The 17,869-nt window shown below is 47.9% G+C and overlaps 1 protein-coding gene and 1 non-coding gene across 3 annotated transcripts in view; one reads left to right on the forward strand and one right to left on the reverse strand.

The window, feature by feature from the left end:
* Positions 1-17,869, forward strand: part of PDPK1 (3-phosphoinositide dependent protein kinase 1) — an 80,483-nt gene that overhangs the window by 44,354 nt on the left and 18,260 nt on the right. For both annotated transcript variants that reach the window (XM_059896789.1, XM_059896788.1), the window contains 3 exons: positions 818-962; positions 1,856-1,953; positions 13,542-13,617. In XM_059896789.1, the coding sequence (XP_059752772.1) occupies positions 818-962; positions 1,856-1,953; positions 13,542-13,617 (319 nt within the window). The remainder of the gene's footprint in view (positions 1-817; positions 963-1,855; positions 1,954-13,541; positions 13,618-17,869) is intronic.
* Positions 4,425-4,531, reverse strand: LOC132350077 (U6 spliceosomal RNA). Its single transcript, XR_009497829.1, has one exon. It is a non-coding gene; the product is annotated as a U6 spliceosomal RNA (small nuclear RNA).

Below are 17,869 nucleotides of genomic sequence, written 5' to 3' on the forward strand. Positions count from 1 at the left end.
GGGAGATGGCAAGTGCCTTGGCAAACAGAAGCCAGATGGGACACCTTGAGCACAGGTCACCCCTTACCCCCTCGGAGCCGATGCTCAGGGCGGGTGAGGACTTGGGTCACCCTGTCCTTGGCTGCCAGGGAGTGGCGGAGTACCTGTAGATTTCCATTAAGAGGTGCATATGTTCGGTGCTTCCAGGAGGAAGCAGTTATATGGGATCCATTTATAGTTTCTCCTCTTAGAAAAAGGGAGAACAGAAGTAAAACAAATTACACTGCAGTGGTGTCTGAGGGAAAGATGACTGTGTTGCTCGAGTCTCTCCCCAGTGGGGGCCCAATAAATAGATTGAGTTTATCTATTAATGGCATTTCTCTTACAAAACTTGTCACTTTATACTTGGGAAGGAGCATTCATTTGAGGAACCTTGACGTGAATGGACTCAGCACGGCATGTGGCGTGTGGTTGGTGCAGGTTGGAGGCTGTGTGCTGATGGGGGCGTTGGGGCCACAGGCCCTGACCGCCATCTCTAGCGGCTTCCCTTCACTGAGCCCACAGGTGTCTTCTGGGGATGAGGGGTCCAGAAGGGGCAGTTGGCCTGAGAGGCACGTGTTTTTGTGTTGTTGGTGAGAAACTCACTCTGGGACCCTGTCCTGGAGCCAGGGATTCCCTGCAGACCCAGTGCTTGCGGTAGGGTCTGGCTGGAAGAGGGGCAGCTGTCTCGGGCCACAGGTACCTTCAGTTTTAATTAATTTAAAAAATTGCTACTGGGCTGTTAAGGTCAGTTTAAAAGAAAGATTTTTGCTCTCTTCCTTAACTATTCAATGTTTAGACTTTGGCCTTAGTTATGCCAAAAATGGAGAACTACTTAAATACATTCGGAAAATTGGTTCGTTCGATGAGACATGCACCCGATTTTACACAGCTGAGATGGTGTCTGCCCTAGAGTACTTGCATGGCAAGGGCATCATTCACAGGTACCAAGCCAGGGGGCTGCAGGCTTTGCTCCCCAGGCCTGGGGGTCAGCTCTGGTCTCTTTTATGGAGGGTGGGATGCCTCATTGTGAGAATTAAGAAGAGTTCACATTACTCTGATGTTGAGAGACTGTGGACCTTTAATATCAGATGAAATTGGTCAGATGTCTTTTTTGCCAGACTAACGATTCTCTCAGCCACGTTGACTGGTGCTTTTATTTTGTCAGTTGTAGATTGTGTGTGTACTTACCATTTTCCATGATTTTCCGATAAAGTCAAATTGAAAGTGTTCATTTAAGCTTTTTTTTTCTTACTGATTTTTTTTTTTTTTGGTGGTGGTAAAATACCCATAATGTAAAATTTACCGGGAATTCCCTGGTGGTCCAGTGGTTAGGACTCCGAGCTTCCACTGCAAGGGGCATGGGTTCGATCCCTGGTCGGAACTAAGATCCTGCCAAGCTGCGCGGTGCAGACAAAAAAAAAAAAAGAAAAAAGCCTAAAATAAAATAAAATTTACCATTTAACCATTTTCTCCCTCCCAGTTTTATTGAGAAATAGTTGACATATATATATATAAATTTAAGGTGTACGTTTATTGCGTAATGATACCACAGAAGGTTTAAAGGCGCTTTATAGGTTAGGCATGATAGATTGTACTTCAATTAAAAGTTTATTGAAATGGTAGATGCAGTTATGAAATGATGTAATTTGAATGTCCTCATTATATGCAGTTGATATTTGTTCAGTGCTAACCTCAGACTTGCATTCTTGGTTGTTAGTCTGTAAAGATTATAGGTATTAATCAGTTCATTTTGGTTTTAGCAAAATTTAGAGTTTGTAATAATGTTACTGTTTTAAATATTTCATCTCAAACGTAAAAAAATCTGCTTTCACAGGGACCTGAAACCAGAAAATATTTTGTTAAATGAAGATATGCACATCCAGATCACAGATTTTGGAACAGCAAAAGTATTATCCCCAGAGAGTAAACAAGGTGTGTGTTTTATTTCTAGTAGATCCCTGCTCAGTGCTTAAGTCAAAACCAACTTCTTAGAAACAGGTTGAATTGCTTTATGCTCATCATTAATGACAGTTGTTTGTAGTACCTTTGTTATTATAAAATGGATGCTTGAGTTTTCACAGGGGAAGCCTCTGCCTTTGGGCAGCTTTAGCTGAGGGTCTGGGTGGTGTGTGCCTGGTCTGGTGGGTGCAGGGAGGGGCTTCTCAGGCTGCCCGTGGTTGGTCCTCCTGGCCTCAAGTGGTAGTAGGTCACCAGGCGCTTTCTGCATGTTGTCATAGGCCCTCAGATGCCCACTGTGGCTCACCCTCCCTAGTCATCTTCCTAGAAGATGCTGGGGTGCCACATTTGTTCCTGGTCTCCCATGCAGGGGTGCGAGGTCAGTGTGGTCAGCTCCCAGCTCTTCCTGTTGGCACTGTGGTTTCTCTGGGGTTGGGGGGTGGTATGCGCGCGCGCACACACACACACACACACACACACACACACACACACGACCTTGTATCCCAGTGCCCACTGTCTGCCTGTCTCCTGTGCGCAGCTGCCAGGGGTGGTGGCCCAGGCACGCTGATTATAGTGAGGTTCTATAAGATCACAGAATGAGTTGGGGGCTGGTTTTTTTCTGCTGGTCAAGTGCATGTTAATCATTGCAGACCCATCTAACCACTGTTCCTCTAGGGTATTTCCTAGCCGGATTATGTACTGTGACAGTTGCTGGCAGTCCACCTGGGTCAGAAGAGAGCCCTGGGTATCTTAGCTACCCAGGGGCATCTCGGCCATGGTGGGGGTGGGGACATCTTGCTGTCCTTCTGGTGTTTGTTGAATGGAAATCATAAACTCCGAGGGTAAAAAAAATGGCAGTTTAACTCCTGAAAACTGTGTTTAAGTATTGGGGTAGAGAGAAGATAAAGCCCTTTATGGTGAGGGTTGGGGGAAACTCAAAGCCCCTGTGTGAGTTAATAAGTGACCTTGAAAATGAAACTTGGGTGTAGGGACAGGTGTGACTGTCAGAGCTACCCTGACCTGGGAGGCTGCTGCAGGGACCTCCACTCAGGGCATGTGCTTCTCTGCCGGGCTTGTGGGTACCCCTGAAAGAAGGACCTTGATGGAGAGCCCTGGGGGGACGGACATGCTAGGGGAGGGTAGAGGGTTTGTTGGTGGAAGAAAGATTCAGACAGAAGCATCCACTTCGCTGCAGCTGCTCTTGCGTGGAAAAGGGGAGCTGTGAGCGCAGGGCAGTGGTGGGGAGGAGCTGAGCCCCTCCGAAGAGCCCTCTAGCTCAGCTGCGCTGGCCTGCTCTGCCTCAGGCTTGAACTGAGGCCTGTTTCACAGCAGCTGCGGGGCTAACACCTGGGGTTTTGCTCCTCCCGGGCACGGTGGGCAGAGTCTTGACTCTGTGCTGCTGGAAGGGCCTGGCTGGGCCTCCATGGGTTCCCTTCAGCAGGGTACGTGATCTTTCCTTTCCAGGCCTTTTCCCAGCCCTGTGTTTTCAAACTGAGGGTTCTTGTCAAGTCTGTCAGTGCTTTCATCTGTGCACAGACACTCTTTGAGTCACAAGACGGCATCTTGAATTCGGGAACTTTTCTGAGAATCTTAAAGCACCACCCTTTTGTGTTTGAAACAAAACTTGCAGTCAAGGCAGATGCTCTTACTTCTCAATGAGGCTTAGTCCTGGCGACGCTTACCTACCTTTGTATTGCACTTCCCACCCAGGCCTCCTGCCTGGAGATGCACTTCCCAACCCCCAGGAAGTCCTCCTGGCACCTGTGACATGCCCCAAACCTTGATCTATTTGACTCATTCCTATTGTATAGTAACATTTTGTTGGCAAGTAATCATGTTTTGATAGACATGGTATAACTCGTAACCTAAGCAACGTCCATGACAGAGGTGAACCAAACAGGAACCTGAATGTTCTTGCTGGGCTGCTGGGCATCTCGTGTGTGACTTGCCGCTGAGACCAGCCATCGCCTGCCAGTCAGCCATGGGAGTCACCCGCTCAGAGTCTGCTTGGTCCTTTTTTTCTTCACTTAGATTTCCTTCAGATCTGATATTTGGCACAGGCTCGTCCTACTGCCATGTAGCCATTAAAAAAATGTAAGAACTTAAATGCATTGGTGAAATAGTGAAATAAACCTGATTTTTAAAATCTTTCTGGAAGCAGGAGGCTAAAAAGTCCTTAACATTGTAAACCAGGCAGAACTATCGATACTTATATATACACAGTTGAGTTGGCTTTTTTTTTTTTTCTTCTTAGAGGAAATGTAGAAAACATGTATAATTACGTGAATGAATAATTTTGGTGACATACTCTCATTTTCTGTTTGACGTAGTTTAGAATCTTAGAGTTTATTCCTGCATTAGCTTTTTTTTTTTTAACATCTTTATTGGAGTATAATTGCTTTACATTGTTGTGTTAGTTGCTGCTGTATAACAAAGTGAATCAACTAAAATATATGGAACGCTTCATGAATTTGCTTGTCATCCTTGCGCAGGGGCCATGCTAATCTTCTCTGTATTGTTCCAATTTTGGTATATGTGCTGCCGAAGCGAGCACCTGCATTAGCTTTATAAACTTTTGTACAGAGATGGTTTCCTCAAAACATCTTAAAGCTTCCAGAAGGGAACTCTTCGTGGGAGCGAGGCCCAGGTTCCTTAGCTGTGCAGTGAGCATGTTTCGCCCTCCACCTCGTGAGAGACAAGCTGTCTGTCTTCACAGACCTCCATCCAAGTGGGTGGCTCCTAGGAGGGGGTGAGCCCCGCATCCCTCTCTTACTGCTGCCTGTCGGGTCCCGGGAGTGACCCCCGTGCTGTGAGGGTGGGTGGGCACATGGGTCGATGAGGCCTTTCTGGCACAGAGGACTTAGGCCTTCTAACCTTGGGGTTAGAACCTTAGGGGTCCCACAAAGCTTTACACTGAGGGCGGCTTAATTACATGGAGTCAGCCCCTCATCTGTGGCCGTGTGCCTGGCCGTGGCCCTCTTTGCAAGAAGCTTGGGGAGTTCAGGGTGCCCTGGAGGTTGAGACTTGAGGTTTGTGTCTGGAGGCCTGTCCTGAGCTGTGCAGGCCTTTCTGGTACAGTTGGGCGTGGAGGCTCCTCTCACCACACACGGGGGTGCAGGGGGGGGCGGCAGGTGTGGGGACTGCTGGAGAGGGGACGCAGCAGGGAAGCCTCAGAGCCAGCATCACTGTCACTGCACCTGTACCTGTGCAGTGCCCCTCTGTGGACAGCCTTTGTCCAGACCCTCAGACCAGCGTTGACCCCCATCCTGCTGTGCTGTGGGCTGGAGACCCTCTCACAGCCTCTGCCCTGCCGCCACTCTAGCACGTGCAGGGCCACCTGCCCCCCTATACTCCCACCACCAAGCACACCTCCCAGCCATCGAGAAGCGATTACTCTGGTCTTTACAGTATTGGTATTTGTTTAGTCATAGCTGTGATGCATGGAGTGGTGTTGTTTTTAAAACACAAGAATACCTGCTTTTTGTAAAAATTCAGACCATCCTTGTGACCTGATTTCCACCATCATCGATTTGTTTTCCCTGTAAATATTTTAGTATTTATTACTAAATACAAAGCGTCTTTTTAAAAAACATAACCATAATACCATGCCATTTTTATACATTAAAAAATTAGCAGTAATAGCTTAATATCTTAAAATATTCAGTCTGTGTTAAGCTTCCAGTCGCCATAATTCCACATCATAATTTTTTGGTTGTTGCTTACTTGAATCAGGTTTCAAATAAAATTCTCACATTGAGCTTAGCTAATTTTTCTCTTAAATTTCTGTTATCTATAGCTTCTTCTCCATCTCTGTTTTTTCCCTTGCAGTCTGTTGAAGAAACCAGGTCATTTGTCTTATAGAGTTTCCCAGAGTTTGCTGATTGCATCTCTGTGGAGTCATGTAACATGCTCCTCTCCCCTCTGTATGTCTTGAAAATTGGGAGTTGGTTGTGGCTGCTTGATCACATTCAGGTTCAGTCCTTTCACACCAGAGGCTGGTGTGTGTGGTGTGTTCTTCATTAGGAAGCGTGTAGCATCCAGTCGTCTCTCCCTGTCAACAGCCCTTTATAGCCATGATGGCCTAGATCCATCAATTCATTAGAGAATGCAGAGTGATCATAGCCCAGTTCTTTCATTCTTGAGCTGGAATTCTTTTTTTTTTTAATTAAAAAATTTTTTTAAAATTATTTATTTATGTATTTATTTATTGGCTGCGTTGAGTCTTCGTTACTGCACACGGGCTTTCTCTAGTTGCAGCGAGCGGGGGCTACTCTCTGTTGTGGTGCGCGGGCTTCTCTTGTTGCGGAGCACGGGCTGTAGGGTGCGCGGGCTCAGTAGTTGTGGCTCGTGGGCTCTAGAGCGCAGGCTCAGTAGTTGTAGTGCATGGGCTTAGTTGCTCTGTGGCATGCAGGATCTTCCCGGATCAGGGATTGAACCTGTGTCCCCTGCCTTGGCAGGCGGATTCTTTTTTTTTTTTTTAATAAATTTATTTATATATTTTATTTTTGGCTGCGTTGGGTCTTCGTTGCTGCACGCGGGCTTTCTCTAGCTGCGGTGAGTGGGGGCCGCTCTTTGTTGTGGTGCTGGGCTTCCCATTGAGGTGGCTTCTCTTGTTGCAGAGCACGGGCTCTAGGTGCACAGGCTTCAGTAGTTGTGGCTCGCAGGTTCGTGAGCACAGGCTCAGTAGTTGTGGCGCACGGGCTTAGTTGCTCTGCGGCATGTGGGATCTTCCGGACCAGGGCTCGAACCCGTGTCCCCTGCATTGGCAGGCGGATTCTTAACCACTGCACCACCAGGGAAAAATCCCTGGAATTCTTATTTAAAGAGAAACTTCCCCTTAGCCACTATTTGTTTAACTAGTGATATTGATTGTGGAGGAAAAACAGGATAAATGCTTGCTTCATTCCCCTTTATTTGCAGCTTTTGGAAAGCATGAATTGGTTCCCTGTCATCCTCCAACGATGACCAATTCATCAAAAACATTATTACCCCACCTCACAACATACACAAAAGTTAACTTGGACAGATCAGAGATCTGAATGTAGGAGCTAAAACTATTACACTCTTGGAAGAAATCATGGGAGTAAACATTCATGACCTTGGGTTAGGCTCTGGTTTCTTAGATACAATACCAGAAGTACAAGCAGCAGAACAAGTTTTAAAACTTTGGTGCTGTGATACCATTAAGAAAGTGAAAAAGACAACCTATGGGGTTGAATAGAAAAAACAATTTCAAATCATATATCTGATAAGGGGCTTGTATCCAGAATATATAAAGAACTCATAACAAAAAAAGTCTTTTTTTAATGGGCAAAGGGTCTGAGTAGACATTCTTCTAAAGAAGATAAGCAAATGGCTAATAAACACATGAAAAGATGCTCAATATCATTAGGGAAATGCAAATCAAAACCACACTGAGACACCACTCCACACCCACTAGGATGACTAATCAAAAAGACATTCGATAAGAAGTATTAGCAAGGCTGTTGAGAAATCAAAGCCCTCGTACTCTGCAGGTGGGATTGTCAAATGATGCAGCCGCTTTGGAAAAGTCTGGCAATTCCTCAGAAGGTTAAGCATAGTTACCTTATAATCAGCCATTCAGCTTCTAGGTATATGTCCAAGAGAATTGAAAAACAAATGTTTACATAAAAGTTGTACGCCAGTGTTCATAGCAGCTTTATTTGTAATAGCCAAGGAGTGGAAACAACTCAAGTGTCCATCAACTGATGAATGGATAAACAGAGTGTGGTCTATGTGTGTAGTGGAATATTATTCAGCCTTAAAAGGAATGAAGTTCTGATATAGGCTCCAGCATTGATGAACCTTGAAAACATTGTGCTAAGTGAAAGCCAGCTGGGATTGGGATAGGGATTTTGTTGAATGTATAGATCAGTTTGGGGAGTATTGCTCTCTTAACAATACTGTCTTCTGATCCTTCAACGTGGAATGTCTTTCTGTTTATTTATATCTTTTGTAATTTCTTTCAAAATTTTTTTGTAGTTTTCAGTGTTATAAGCTTTGCACTTTTTTTTTGGCTGTGGTGGGTCTTCGTTGCTCTGCACGGGCTTTCTCTAGTTGCAGTGAGCGGGGGCTACTCTTCGTTGCGGTGTGCAGGCTTCTCATTGCGGTTGGCTTCTCTTGTTGCGGAGCCCGGGTTGTAGGGTGCGTGGGCTTCAGTAGTTGTGGCGCACGGGCTTAGTTGCTCTGTGGCATGCGGGATCTTCCCGGACCAGGGATCGAACCCGTGTCCCCTGCATTGGCAGGCGGATTCTTTTTTTTTTTTTAATTTTCAACTGACATTTTTTAAAAATTTAATTATTTATTTATTTATTTATTTTGGCTGTGTTGGGTCTTCGTTTCTGTGCGAGGGCTTTCTCTAGTTGCAGTGAGCGGGGGCCACTCTTCAGCGCGGTGCGCGGGCCTCTCACTATCGCGGCTTCTCTTGTTGCGGAGCACAGGCTCCAGACGCACAGGCTCAGTAGTTGTGGCTCACGGGCCTAGTTGCTCCGTGGCATGTGGGATCTTCCCAGACCAGGGCTCGAACCCGTGTCCCCTGCATCGGCAGGCAGATTCTCAACCACTGCGCCACGAGAGAAGCCCTGGCAGGCGGATTCTTAACCACTGCGCCACCAGGGAAGTCCCAGCTTTGCACTTCTTTTGTTAAATTTATTCCTAAGTATTTTATTTTATTTTTGAGGCTATTGTAAATGTAATTGTTTTCTTAATTTTCAGATTGTTCATTGAGAGTATATAGAAATATAGTTGATTTTTTTTGGTACACTGATCTTACGTCCTGCAACCTGGATGGACTTGTTTATTAGTTGTAATAGTTTTTTAGTGACTTCCTCGGGACTTTTTACATACAGGATCATGTCATCTGTGATTAGAGATAGTTTACCTCTTCCTTTCCAGCCTGGATGCGTTTTGCTTCATTTTCTTGCCTAATTGCCCTGGCTAGAACCTCCCCATTGAATAGAAATGGCGAGAGCAGGCATCCTTGTCTTGTTTCTGATCTTAGGGGAAAAGCTTTGTCTTTCACCATTGAATATGATGTTCGTTGTGGGTTTTTCATAGGTGCCTTTATCAGGTTGAGGAAGTTCCCTTCTGTTTCTAGTTTGTCTTATACTTTACCATGAAGGAGTGTTGAATTTTTGTTAGATGGTTTTTCTGCATCTCTTGATCAAGATGGTCATGTGGTTTTTGTCCTTTATTCTAATGATGTGATGTAATATATTGATTGGTTTTTATGTGCTGAACCACCTTTGCATTCCTGAGATTAAATCCCACTTGGTCATGGTGCACACTCCTTTTTATGTGTTGCTGGATTCAGTTTGCTTGTGTTCTGTCCGAGAGCTAATAAGCACATTTTGTGGAGTGTGTTTGCTGTGCTTCACATGTGGGTTCATGGATAAGACAATAGCGGTCTGCACTTTTGGCTTTGAAGAGAGTGTTCTGACATCAGGAGCATGTCAGGTCCCTCCGTCCCCACTGGCACCTCACAGTCTGACCTGCAGATCTGTGGTGGCCAGGGTGGTCCACAGCCCAGGGTGCTGGTCCGTTTATTTGAACCACTTTGAGGGTGGAGGTAACAACCCAGCCCAAACCCTTCTTTACCCTGACCCTTTGGCCTCCTGTTGAGTGGGTCAGTGGCCTAAAGGAGGCAGCATAAGCCAACAGTGGCTTGTGGACGGACCTTGGTTTTCCAATAGCTGGAGAATTTTGACCTCTGGCTAATCTCTGAGCTTACGGGGGAGGTAACTAGATTATCTCTGTGGCTTCCTAATGCACTCTTGGGCTCTTACCCTGGTGTCACAGATAGAAATCTGCCATTCGTGAAGTGGGAGAGGAGAAAATTACTTGTTTTCACTAACCCCTCAGTGAAATCGAGCATCTCGTTCAGTTATGAAGGTAGGCAACAAACATCTGTGTCATTAGAAATCACAGATGTTTTCATGTCCTTTCACAGTCGTCACAGATTCTTGATCTATTGTTTATGCTGATCGCTACTTCAGAATTACTCTATTAATAGACCTGCTGCCAGATCTTGTTGGTGCATTAATTAAAAAAAAAACATATTAGTATATTGCATATTTATTACTTTAATATTTTGATACTTTCATTATGTATAGTCTTGTAGATATTATTTTATGTCTTCAGAACATCGTTCTGAGGACAGTTATTCTTTTCCACACTCCAGAGGATTCATTCATCTCTAGACTAGCGAAAGAGCTCCTTTCTAAGGGGGTGACTCTGTATCCCCAGGGACTTGGAGTCCCTTTAAGCAGGTGGACATAGGCTCCTGGGGAAGAGGAAGCAGCAGGTGTTGTGGGGGACAAGCAGACGCAGGCCCAGAAAGCTTACAGCAGCAGCAGCAGCAGCAGCACACAGTCCTAATGCCGTCATGATTTGCTCTTTAAAGCCCAGCCATGTCGTGTGTGTGTGTCTCCTGTCCACTTTGTTTTGTGCATAATGTAGCTATTTAAAAGCACAAATACCTCTGCATACTGTATGATAGTCTGAATTATTTAATTATGTGTAATACATATCTTTCCATATAAAATATATTTCTAGAACTTTTTAATAATAACATTTAAAAATATAAATCACGGAAGTAATGCACGATTATTATGAAGAGCAGAAACACTAAACAGGTGAAGCATCGAGTTGAAGCCTGGCCCCCGAAGGATTGTGTCATGGCCCTGCCATCTGTGCTGGCTCTGTCCTGGAGGATCAGGTGCCAGAAATGAATTGCCGGGTCAGAGAGCAAGCCTGTCCTGTATGACTTTTGATGTTTGTTGGAAAATTGCTCCCCCAAAGTCACAGCATTTCACATTCCCACCAGTAGCACTGTGAGGTTTTCCTCTTCAAATCCTTGCCAATACTGTGCATTTTCCTTCTTTTTTATCTTTGCTGATTTGATAGGCTATCGTGTTCATTAACATTTCTTTGATTCATTGTAAGGTTGAATGGTTTCACTTGGTTTTAGCTCTGGATTTGTTTTCTTCCTCTGTTGAATCACTTCGGTGTTCTCGGCTGTCAGGGTCCTGGAAGGATGTAAATGTGGCTGAGAAGTCTCTACAGGAGAGTAGCTGACCTCTAGGGGACCAGTTACAGACAGCAGGGCCCAAGGAAGCTGGACTCCCGCAGCGGGATAGAGAGCCCCTCGGCCCTGGGAGGGCAGGTGGGAGGGACCAGCACCTGAGGGGGGGGCCCTCTGTGGTGGGAGAGGGCTGTGGCCTGGGGGTTGGCCAGGAGGAATAATCTCCATCTCTCTCCTGTCTCCCACTGGGGGTTCCTGCTGGCTCCAGGGCACAGAGAAGGACAGAGACCGCATCTGGGAACACATGGGGAAGATATGCAGCATGTCGGCCTTATCTGTGTTTTTTAGGCATCTGCCTTTGGAGGCTGCTGGACCCGCAGTTAGGAAGTCTCCTGTATGGGGAGCCCTGCTGGCTGACCACCCCAGGGATGGCAGGTGGGGAGCCAATGGCCACCATGGCCAGTGGGCCTGCCTCACAGCAGACCATTGCATGCTGAATTGGTGTGGCCATGGGCCCTGGGTTTCTTGTGCATTTTAATTCTGGTGTTGTGTTGTTTATAGCCATACACTGTAAAGAATACAGCTATAGACAGACAAAGCATGGGTCTGTTGTGTTTTACTGCAGGTGGCTGTACCCTGTCAAGTTATTTCTGAGTCAGGCCTAAGTTGGGGTGCCCAGTACAGAGCCTTCAGTCAGTGCAGGAAGAGAAGGGTACTTTCCCCAAACTGGAGCACTTTGTGTAGCAGGGTGGTTGACTTAGAGAAGGAAAGACTAAAAAGAAGGAACTTTCAGCCATCCTCCCTTCTCCAGCTCTCCCTCCTCTAGAACATCCCAGAACTGAGTGAGTTGCTCCTGCTGTGTTTAGAGCCAGGTCTTTGGAGGGCGGGTACTCATGTCTGGGCAGAGCGCTGTCCCATGGAGGCCGCCCAGGGCTTCACAGCCAAGCCCTTGGGGGCGTTTGGGGTTGGAGAATTCTTGGCTGTGGGGCTGTCTGGTGCCTGCAGGATACTTAGCTGTATCCCTGGCTTCTACCCACTAGGTGACAGCAGCCCCTTCCCGCCCCCATTGTGGCAGCGAGAGATGTCGCCAGGCATTGCCAGATGTCCCGGGGGCCCAGTTGTCCACAGCTGAGACAGTGGGGCCAACAGGCAGGCCCCTTCACCGGGGGCCTGTTACAGTTTTTAGTGTTGCCTGATTTCAGAAGTGATCCTGAAGGGCCAGAGACCTCTCAGTGGTAGGTATATTGGTGTAATGTTTTACCCGGTACACTTTCTAATAAGTTAGTTCAGGAAAATTTGTCCACGGAGACAAGTAATTTCTAGCCCAGATTATTAAACATGTTGAGGAAAGGGACAGCTTGATCTGTAGAAGGTCAGGCTAGGTGAAAGGGTCTTGTTTGTCTGGAGCACAATGGTGTTGAGCTGTGGTATTGTGTCCTGCTTGTGCCCCGGGTTGCCGTGCAGGGACCTGGTAGTGGGAAGCGCGGTCTGAGCAGGGCCAGAGCCTCGCTGGCAGCCGTTCAAAGCGGGTTACCGAGTCTGGTATGCGGCGCAGGCGTGGAAGGTCGTGGGAGGCAGTTGGCTGCCAGTGCCATGGGTGTCCCCAGTGAATCAGTCGGTGGAGGTGACCCAGCACTTCACGTGCTCCTTAGAGAAGTGATTTGTCCTCAGATGGTGGGCGGCTCTCACACGGGAATCCCCAATCCTGTGTCCTCTGGTCGTGGGCAAGGCTGAAAGCAGCTGTTCTGTCCCCGATGCCAGAGGATGCTCCGCGGGGGATACCTCTGGAGTGGCGCCGGGGGGTGGGGGGTGGGCAGGCTGGTTTGTGCCCACAGTGCTGCTCTGTCAGGGCTGCCTGGACACTGATGAGCCCCTGAGGACCTACTAGGGTGACGTGGGTGTCATGCCTCCTTGCGGCAGTTATGGGTGGGTCCAGCAGCCAGACCCCACAAGTCTGCAGTTGAACTTGGCACAATCCAGTACTAGAGGTGGCAGACTGTTGCAAAGGGTCTCTGGCCGTGACGCCCGAGTCTTATTCCTCTCGTAGTCCCTAACCTGCCTGAGCTGTTTGTTATGAGGAGAGGGTATCCCTGCTCTGCGTGCAGCCTGTGGGAGATCCAGTCCTTTCCACATTCTGCGTGTGTCCGGGGCTGTTTTAGGCACCACAGGTCCAGCAGTGAACAGACAAGGCCCCTGTCCTCAAGATGCTCCCAGCTGACAACACGCTGGGCGAGGTCACTCCGGTGTGTTGGCGAAAGGCAGGGAGGGGTCCAGGAGGGGCTGCCCTGGCAGTCAGGGCTGGTGTTGCTGAGCAGGTGACCTTGAAGCCAGCCCTCGAAGGGGCGGGTCCAAGAAGGGGGTGTGATGGGAGGGCCCCTGACAAGTCCTGTTCTCGGGAGCGTACAGTCTGATCGCAGGTGACTGTGGCTTCCCAAGAGATGAAGACCGACTGTGCAGCGTCCACGGTGGAAAATGCTCTGTGTCTCAGCATGAACTTTACCCTTTTCCCTCTTCTCATCAGCCAGGGCCAACTCGTTTGTAGGAACAGCCCAGTATGTTTCTCCAGAGCTGCTCACAGAGAAATCGGCCTGTAAAAGGTAACCTGTTTTCATCTGATCCATAATTCTCTTTTCTCTAAAGTAGTTGGTATTTTTTTCAGGTGAAATTAATAGTTAAGGGAGTGCCTTTCATGGCCTTTACATAGCCAAGCCTACTTTGGAAGAAGTTAGCCTTTTGTCTTTTAACCAGCATCTTTACTTTGATAACCTATGTGCTACTTTGTTACTACTTATACTTCCTGGCATGGTTGTTGCTTTTATGCTTCGAGATTTGATCTTGTTCCTTCAGGAACAACTAAACAACTAACTATTCAGTGGGGAGTACTGTGGCTGACAGGTCTGTATTAGTGACACGAGGCTTCCTGCTGTGTCCCAGAGCCCCGGGACCCTTGGTGCCACCTCCGGCTCAGGCACCCTGGCTGTGGCAGCAGCTGCAGGTCAACTGTTCAGTGTAACGTGCTCTGCAGAGTGCAGGACAGGCCCAGAAGGCAGCGTCTGTGGGAGGAGACAGGACTGGGCCAGTTTCCCAGCAGGGGCCCAGCCAGCACTACAGGGGGCAGGCCCAGTGGTGGCCACAGGATTGAGGGCCTTGGTGGAGTCCTCAGTTGTGAAAATGAGAAGTGCAGGGGGTGGGATATTGTGTTCACAAGAGTGGAGGTCCAGAGAGTGGAGAGGGTCAGTGGCAGGGCAGTTGGGCAGTGGAGGTGAAGCAGGTGGGGGTGCCGATGGCCAGGAGCTGGGAGAAGTCTGGGGTGCTGTCTTGGGTGGACATGAGGCAGGTAGAAGACGGAGAGGTGGCAGGAGAACCTAGGCTTTCAGAGTTTGGGGATGACAAGTTCTGTGGTTGAAGCTTTTCTTTGGATTTTTCCTGCCCTGGGCCAGACACTCAGCCCACTGGGACCATTGCTGGAGCTGACAGAGGCCCACACAGTCAGTGTCGTGCACTGGCATGCTGCAAGGGGCTGCCTTCCTAAAATGACAAGTGACTGCCAGGGCAGCAGAGGAGTGATGGTTCTGGGCACAGCAGCTCTGTGTTTCTGAGCCTGACGGCTTTTTAAAACCTCTTTAGCGAGTGGAGCCACAGGGCACAAACATGACGGTTGGAAGGATATTCAGAAAAATTAAGCTTGGGCATCTTAGCAGTCTCTGGGCTCTTTGGGTTTTTTTTGTTTTTGTTTTGCTTTTTGTTTTCTACTCTTATTGAACCAACAAACTTTGAGCTCTCACTGTGGGCCAGATGCTGTTGTAGGTCAGGGCTTCCCAGCTGGGACAGTTCTGCCCGCCAGGGGACATCTGGCCATGTCTAGACACAGTTTTGGTGTCACAACTTGGCGGGGGTGGGGAGGGAATGGGTGGAGCCAGGGGCACTGCCCAACATCCTACAGTGTAGAAACGGCCCCCCAGCGAGGATGACGGGTCCCAGATGCCCACAGGGCCCAGGCTGAGAAACCCTCCTCCAGGTGGTGGGTGCACTGGACCAGATTCTCCAAGTGTGTGTCACTGCTGCCTAAGAACTAGCTTTTCCTCGAGTTGGGGTTTACTTTCAGCAAGAGGAATTCCTTTCGCACTAATGGAGGAAGGTCTCCAGGCTCTACTGAGTGAGAGAAGGAAGACACAGAGTGGCCTCCCAGAGTCACTTGTCTGTGCATTTAAACCTCAAGAAGGATATACAAGCCACGGATAACTGGTTATCTGTGGTGAGGGTAAGGGTTAGGGCTGTGAGTGAGACCTCACTGGGTGCCTTTTTATGCTTTTAATTTTTAAAGTCATGTGATACTTATTTAAAAAATAGTTAAGAATTTTTTTCCTGATTCTAAAAATGATACTTATTCATTATAAAGAATTTTTAGAAAATATGGAGAATAAAAAAAAAAAAAGTAGGGAGTTTCCTGGTGGTCTAGCGGTTAGGATTCGGCACTTTCACTGCTGAGGCCTGGGTTCAGTTCCTGGTGGGGAGCTGAGATCCCACAGTCCGGGTGGCCAAAATCAAACAAACAAACAAAAAAAGCCAAGGAAACACTCATAGTCTCCAACCCACTAGTAGTCACAGATAATGATTTGGTATGTCTTTCTTTCCAGCTACTTTTTTCTGTGTGTTTTAAATGTGTTTACATAATTTTTATACAACTGGAATCATACTGAATAACCACTTTTGAATCCTGCTCCCTGTGATTATATGATGAACATTTCCCCATACCACTAACATTATTGGCAGAAATCTTTTAACAGTTGTGTGATTTTCCAACATATGAATTCATTGTAGTTCATTGAGCTTTTCCTTTACTGTTAGACGTTGAAGTAGTTTTCATATATTGGGCACAGCCTGGTGTGCCTTTACGTGCGGCATGCCCTGCGCTGGGGAAGAAGGGCCCTCCTGCCTGTTCAGCTGGAGAGTCTGCCAGGGATGCCCTATGTTCCTCTTTGAATTTCAAGAAGTAGAGTGACTTGGTTTAACTGAGCATTTAAAAAATCATCAGTGCATACTGCTTTCCAGAAATGTTACACTGGCTTCCCCCTTTAGTTTTCATTGTATTGAAAAACATTTTAAATGGCAAGATACCTGTGGAAAGTTAGCCCCGAAGCCGTTCTGCTGGCAGTCCCACTCCCTGGAGATGACCCGTGAAAGCAGCACAGGCAGCCCCACCCCACAGCCCTGCCCCTCCTCTCTGGCCACTGCCACATGGAAAGGCCGATACTTTTCTGTTGGCGTTTTTCTCTTGTAGCTCCCCATTTTAACTACACTAAACAGCAGAGAAAACCAAGTGTAAGAACTAGTTACTGAGTAGAATGTACGTTCATTTTTAACATGCCCTTCACTCCATCTGTGTGTTGTGACTGAGATTTCTGATCTGTGGCATTTTTCACCCACATCAAGTGCTTCATCTACCCCGGGCCAACGGTGCTGTGATATGGGTCCGAGGACAGAGCCTTCACCCAAGGCCCCCAGCACTGTAATTGGCCTCTTGTCTCCACCCACGACCTACGATTTCATCTTCCAGAATGCCAAGCTGTGGCCTCTTCCAGAAACTGACTGTATCCAGCAACGCATGAGCCCTACGTATATTTAGGGCTTGCGGGGAGGTAGTTGGCCATGCAGGGCAAGTTGCATCTTGATGCTTTCATAGGGCTGAGCTGGGAATAGAATGCAAGATTTACAGAGGAAATAAAATATGCAAAGTAGTTCTCAGCCGTGAACTCTGAGATGCACTGAGGGGAGAGAAAAAACAGGAGCAGGAGGGAAGGAGGGTGGTGAGCAGAACAGCCCCTCCAGGGTCCCTGCCAGCTGGTTCTGGAAAAGACTTAGGGAAATTCAGAACCGTAGTGTGTTTCCTTTAAAATGTATAATTAAGGGCTTCCCTGGTGGCGCAGTGGTTAAGAATCCGCCTGCCAATGCAGGGGACACGGGTTTGAGCTCTGATCTGGGAAGATCCCACATGCCGCGGGGCAACTAAGCCCACGCGCCACAACTACTGAGCCTGTGCTCTAGAGCCGCAAGCCACAACTGCTGAGCCCGCGTGCTACAACAACTGAGCCCGTGTGCCACAACTACTGAAGCCTGCGCTCCTAGAGCCTGTGCTCCGCAACAAGAGAGGCCACCGCAACGAGAAGCCCGTGCACCGCAATGAAGAGTAGCCCCCACTCGCTGCAACTAGAGAAAAGCCCACACACAACAACGAAGACCCAATGCAGCCAAAAATAAATAAAAATAAATTTTTAAAAAATGTATAATTAAAATGTTCATAAAGGAGGGGCAGGGCTTTGCACAGTGAGTCCAAGAAGGGAAAGAGAAAGCTTGCTTTGTGTGCATCCTGTGGACTGTGATTTGACTCCTTGGCATACATGAGCTCGCGTCTGTGTCCTGGGGGTAAACAGTGAGCTGTGAGAGAATCTGAGACTCAGCTGTACCAACCTGCCAGTGCCCCCGCCCCCGCCCCTGGGACTGGAAGAAGGGGCTTTTTGGCCAGTGTTTGCTGTAGTCAGGAGTGACCGCTGCTCCCTGGCCAGGACCAGACCGGGCCTGTGAGGTCGTTGGTTGCCCCTGAGCGAGGCGCCCAGCCTGGCCCAGCAGTGCCTGCTGTGTGTGTGTGGGATCCTCTGGTCCTGGATCCGCAGAGAGGCCCCCTCAAGGAGAGCCCAGAGCAGGTTTCCACCCTCACACTGACCTGGTTTTAAAGGTGAGAAACAGATCAGAGGCTGAAATGGGTGGTGTGAACAGACAGGATGGAAATGAACCATGCTCCCCACTGAAATGTTACAAATGTCATTCTTCTTTGTTTTTCTCCTCCCTTAA

The sequence above is a fragment of the Balaenoptera ricei genome, chromosome 15 (genome assembly GCF_028023285.1).
Source record: "Balaenoptera ricei isolate mBalRic1 chromosome 15, mBalRic1.hap2, whole genome shotgun sequence".
NCBI lineage: Eukaryota > Metazoa > Chordata > Mammalia > Artiodactyla > Balaenopteridae > Balaenoptera > Balaenoptera ricei.